Genomic DNA, 5,587 nt, shown 5'->3' on the forward strand with positions numbered 1-5,587 from the left:
TGATGATGATGATGAGCTAACCTTGAGAGAGGACAGACACACTGCCAGATAGTCTTTAACCTCTTTGTCAGAGCCGGGGACCAGCCGCAGAGACAAGTGGTTCAGGTGTTTGAATGCATTGGTCTCAACAACACTGAAGTTGGCCGGCCCATCGAGCACTGCAGACGGACTGGACAGGTGCAGGAGGAACCTGTGGGAAAGGTCAGAGGTCACATTACACAGATCTCTAGTATTGATTCCGCCCTGCAGATTAAACTCCAAAAGCTGATGAAAGCATGTACTGTTCTCTCTGGGAGTGTGAAACAATCTAACTAACTGATCTCAGCCTTTGCAATTTTGTCTGTATCACAATACAATATAGATTGGGGTGGCAGTAGCTCAGTCTGTAGGGAATCGGGTTGGGAAACAGAGGGCCCCGGTTCAAGTCCCTATACAGACCAAAGTATGGTGGTGGACTAGAGAGGTGCCCGTTCACCTCCTGGGCAATGCCAAGGTGCTCTTGAGCAAGGTACCAAACCCCCAACTGCTCGGGGCATCTTTCTATGGGCAGCCCCCTCATTCTGACATCTCTCCTTTTAGTGCATGTATAGGTACTAAGCATGTGTGTAATTCAGGCCTGTGTGCAATAACGGAGTGAAAACATTGTAATTTCCCCTTGCGGAATTAATAAAATATACATTATTGTTATTGTTATTATTATTATTATTATTATTATTATTATTATTATTATATCCATCGTCATCCGCTTATCCTGGGTCAGGTTGTGCCAACAGCCGCTCTAGCAGGAGACCACAAACTTCCCTTTCCTAAGCCACATTAGCCAGCTCCGACTGGGGGATCCCGAGGCATTCCCAGGCCAGAGTGGAGGTTTAATCCCTCCACCTAGTCCTGGGTCTCCACGAGGCCTCCTCCCAGCTGGACGTGCCTGGAACACAGATGCCCAAACCACCTCAACTGTTCCTTTTGACGCAAAAGGAGCAAGGGCTCTACTCCGAGTTCCTCACGGATGACTAAGCATCTCCCCCCATCTCTAAGGGAGACACCAGCCCCCCTTCTGAGGAAACCCATTTCTGCCGCTTGTACTCTGGATCTCAATATGAAAAAGAAAATGAACATTGACTGACAGCAATCATCATTTAGTGTGCCGCTGAATGTATCTGGTTGGACAGAGTCGTGTGGTGGTACCTGGGATTGTCGGACTCCTCCTCAGAACAGCACAGATTCAGCAGGTCGATAAACTTCTGAGGAAATGATGCAAAGTCTATGAGGAGCCCCTGCTGCACCTTCAGACTACACAGACAGTAAGACAGACAGGAGAGATCAGAGAGAGGGAAACAGCTGCTTCCTGACATCCTACAGTCAAACAGTGATCATCTACTCACCTTTGGAAATCCTCTTCTGATATGGACAGGTTGAAGAGAAAGTATGGATCCAGATCATCGGTAAGTCTTACTAGAAGATCCTAATACCAACAAAGAAGTAAGCCTATTGTTTACACTGGAAACTGCAGCCTCGAAGAGGCGAGAGCTTGTTATTCTCTAGTATTTCATTAAAACTACCAACTGTTTATGCCAAACTCACCCTTTTGTGAACTGGACTGGTTGTCAACTGGAGGTCAATAGTGACACGGATATTAGCTTTCCTATAAAATAAGCAGTTCAAACTGTTACAACTGCCTACATACAGTCTTTACCACATGGATTATTTAAAATATATTATTGGTGACATATTATGTAACAGTTTCCGTGAGATCGTGAGAGCACAGCTGATGGCAGGATGAGGAGCTGTCTCTCAGAGCTGGAACCAGAGAAGCAGGCCGACTCTGTGTCTGTGACGCCACCACGGGGCGGCTCTGTGTCTGTGACGCCACCACGGGGCGGCTCTGTGTCTGTGACGCCACCACGGGGCGGCTCTGTGTCTGTGACGCCACCACGAGCCGGCTCTGTGTCTGTGACGCCACCACGAGCCGGCTCTGTGTCTGTGACGCCACCACGGGGCGGCTCTGTGTCTGTGACGCCACCACGGCCGGCTCTGTGTCTGTGACGCCACCACGAGCCGGCTCTGTGTCTGTGACGCCACCACGAGCCGGCTCTGTGTCTGTGACGCCATCACGAGCCGGCTCTGTGTCTGTGACGCCACCACGAGCCGGCTCTGTGTCTGTGACGCCACCACGGGCCGGCTCTGTGTCTGTGACGCCACCACGGGCCGGCTCTGTGACGCCACCACGTTACTCAGCTTCAGGCATCAACACACCTCACAGCTCTACGTTGTGCCCTGTTGTTTTTAGTTACACATTATAGCAAGGCCAGGTTTGGCTTGTCCTCCCTTTATTTTGGCCAGCCATGGCATTTGACATGCTCATGATTATTCTCCTCTTACTTTGAAGGTGCTGTAACACTCTAACTGTAAGACTACGGAACATACATTTTGTGCAGCTAAAAAGTACTTAATATGCGTTTCACTGCAATTTAAAGCACAGTGCAGTCAAACTTCCCTACTGATTTTCATCCATAAGAAACACAATTATAATTATAAATATGTATCCAAGTAATATTAATTCTCCTCCAATGTTATGTTGGCACATTTTGTGCTTTATGGATATCTACAGACTTCATCTGCTTTATGGAACATCTGAGTTTCTGTGTGGAAAAAAATTTGATTTTCCTAACATAGACGCAGATTTCTAAAATATATTCCTGTTTTTTAAGCTTTTAAAACGAATGCTAGTTAGGCTACTCATATGTGTTCAACTGCTGTCAGCTGGCTCCAAGTGAGCACGTGAACCATCATTCAATATAACAAAATCACCACGTTCATTATTAACTAGAATCAACTGATTGCAGCCATCAGACACCTGCTTCGTTCCATCTGATGACGCTGACGTTTCTTCTGCTTAACATTAATTGCTGCTCAGAAAGACGTCTGTCTTGTGAATACAGTCTTGTCAATACAGTGTCTCTGACCTGTCCCCGCAGTCAAACGAAGTGTCTCCAACCTGTCCCCCCAGTCAAACAAAGTGTCTCTAACCAGTCCCCGCAGTCAAACGAAGTGTCTCCAACCTGTACCCGCAGTCAAACAAAGTGTCTCTGACCTGTCCCCGCAGAGAAACAAACCGTCTATGACCTGTCCCCGCAGTTAAACTGTCTCTGACCTGTCTTCGCAGTCAAACAAAGTGTTTTTTACCTGTCCTCGTGGTGAAACAAACTGTCTATAACCTGTCCCCGCAGTCAAACAAAGTGTCTATGACCTGTCCCCGCAGTTAAACTGTCTCTGACCTGTCTTCGCAGTCAAACAAAGTGTTTTTTACCTGTCCTCGTTGTGAAACAAACTGTCTATAACCTGTCCCCGCAGTCAAACAAAGTGTCTCTGACCTGTCCTCGCAGTCCCTGGCCCTGACGTGGACGTGCAGCGTCTTGCTGAACAGTGTCTCCATGTCGGAACAGGGGGAGCGGCAGAGAGTCCGTCAATAACCCGGCTCGTGCTCCTTCATTCGGACATGTTGCTGCTCCTTCTTCCTCACTGTTTTGGATTTGGCGCTTTGAGCCGCCAACTATCGCCCTGGAAACGGAACAGGAAGTCGCTTCTTCTTCTTCTTCTTCTTCTTGCAGCAGCTTGTGGGCGCGTTCCCGACCCCTGCTGGTGGAGCGAAGTTTGAGCGGGAGAGCAGCAACAAGCCAAACCAAATGGAAACATCGCCATAGCTGTAGTTTATTGGTTTGTTTGTGGTCTTGGGTGTCTTTTTTAGTTTTACACATTTAAGTGTCCTTATTATGTGTGTGACATGTAAGTTATGGTTCTAATAGTAGTAAATTTGTTGGGCAATAAAGACAGATTTTTGTTAACAAAGAGTTTTTCTGAACATCAATGACATTGATAACTGAAACAGATGTACAACACACCATGCAGTGTGTATACACATGTGTATTGCAAACAGACATAAGTACTACACAGATAAGAACATCTACACCACCACCACCAAAGTGAAAATGAAATAACTATAACATATATAAATATATATGACACTGTTGTCAAAACCCATGAAATTGACATATAGACACACTTGCAGACGGCATCTTGGAAGTTTTTGATCAATACTGTATTGTGATGTAACCAAGTGGTGTCCCATTTATAGGGGCATGTCTTCACCCCTAGCCCTTACCTAGGGCTTAGGGTAAGGGGTAAGATTGAGAAATGGGATTCAGCCTAAATGATTCTTGTTACTTATGAAATTATTTGGTACTTTGCCTGTAATCTTTCCCAGCAGATGTCCAAAAGTAATACTGTGTTAATCAATCAATTAATCAATCTGTCCTGATATTGATTCCCTTCTTTCCTCATATCGTACCCATTCAGTCCTTAACCCTCCTTTTGTCTTCAGGTCAAATTTGACCCCTTTTCAAAAAGTTTCTATATCAGAAATTAGTTTTTTTTCTAACAAATTGTCCAAAAAAGTAACATGGATGGGTACCAACAACGCTCCTCACGAGTTAAATAAATAATCAGTTCACTCAATAAATTTGGGTGTTTTTTGTCAATTTTATAGCATTTGAAAAAAAAAAGAAAATTGATAAAAGAACTTGTGTGTGACAAATGTGAAAATAAAAAGTGAAAAAAGACAAATGTCAATAAAAGTGACTAAAATGTGAACAAATGTAAAAAACAAAAAAAACGGACATGACCTGAAATGTGAAAAAATGCCAAACAAAGTGACAAAAAAGTCAAATAAAGTGATCACTGTAAAAAAAAAAATTAAAGTTTTTTTTTTTAATTTGGGGGAAAACCCACAAAAATTTCTAAAGTTTCAGAAAAAGTTGACAAAAACATGGGGGGAAAGACACCAAAGGGTCGAAAAAGTCGTCTCCTGCTTCAGAAACACAAGCTGCTCTGTCACAAATATACATCAATATTATACATCATGTGATGGAGACGCGGTGCGCCAGGGGACATTGGGGTTTTCAGTCCCAGTGCTTGAGGACGTTGCTTGTCTCCGTCGTCTCCTGGAACGTTACTGAATTTTCCAGGTTTTCTTTTCTGGGACATCACAGGGAAATACACACATCTGTCCAACACCTTCTGGGTTTTACGCTTAACTCGGTTAAAGTGTGAACACACATCCATCATTCATTACAGCATTCATTATTGCAGAACAAATATCAATAAATCCCAGATAACTAACAGTTATGTCTAAACTTTTTTTACATGACACAATTTCACGTCTTACGGGCGGCTGTGCTCAGTGGTAGAGCGGTTGCCTGCCAATCGGAAGGTTGGTGGTTCGATCCCTGCCCCTGCAGTCATTGTCGAAGTGTCCTTGGACAGACACTGAACCCCGAGTTGCTCCCGTGCTGTGCATCGGGTTGAATGTGTGTGAGTGTTTATCTGATGAGCAGTGTACGCAGCCCCGGCCACAGTATGAATGTGTGAATGGTGAATTTTTCCTGTAGATGTAAAGCGCTTTGAGCAGTTGTTAAGACTGGAAAACGCTATATAATAACACACTTTACTCTTATAATGTTAACAATCAATATTTCCTGAATGAGAGAGCCTGACTTTAGCAGCAGCATGCTCTTTGGTGTGTGTGTGTGTG

The 5,587-nt window shown here is 44.5% G+C and overlaps 1 protein-coding gene across 1 annotated transcript in view; it reads right to left on the minus strand.

Annotated features, from left to right (window-relative positions):
- sass6 (SAS-6 centriolar assembly protein) overlaps nucleotides 1-3,611 on the minus strand; it is an 11,033-nt gene extending 7,422 nt beyond the window's left edge. Inside the window, exons 1-5 of the mRNA XM_032525317.1 lie at nucleotides 3,372-3,611; nucleotides 1,582-1,642; nucleotides 1,383-1,462; nucleotides 1,186-1,290; nucleotides 22-190 (exon numbers count right to left, since the gene is read on the minus strand). Of these exons, the coding sequence (XP_032381208.1) occupies nucleotides 22-190; nucleotides 1,186-1,290; nucleotides 1,383-1,462; nucleotides 1,582-1,642; nucleotides 3,372-3,433 (477 nt within the window). The 5' untranslated portion in view covers nucleotides 3,434-3,611. The remainder of the gene's footprint in view (nucleotides 1-21; nucleotides 191-1,185; nucleotides 1,291-1,382; nucleotides 1,463-1,581; nucleotides 1,643-3,371) is intronic.
- Nucleotides 3,612-5,587: the final 1,976 nt, after the last annotated feature.

Source organism: Etheostoma spectabile, chromosome 9, assembly GCF_008692095.1.
Source record: "Etheostoma spectabile isolate EspeVRDwgs_2016 chromosome 9, UIUC_Espe_1.0, whole genome shotgun sequence".
Lineage (NCBI taxonomy): Eukaryota > Metazoa > Chordata > Actinopteri > Perciformes > Percidae > Etheostoma > Etheostoma spectabile.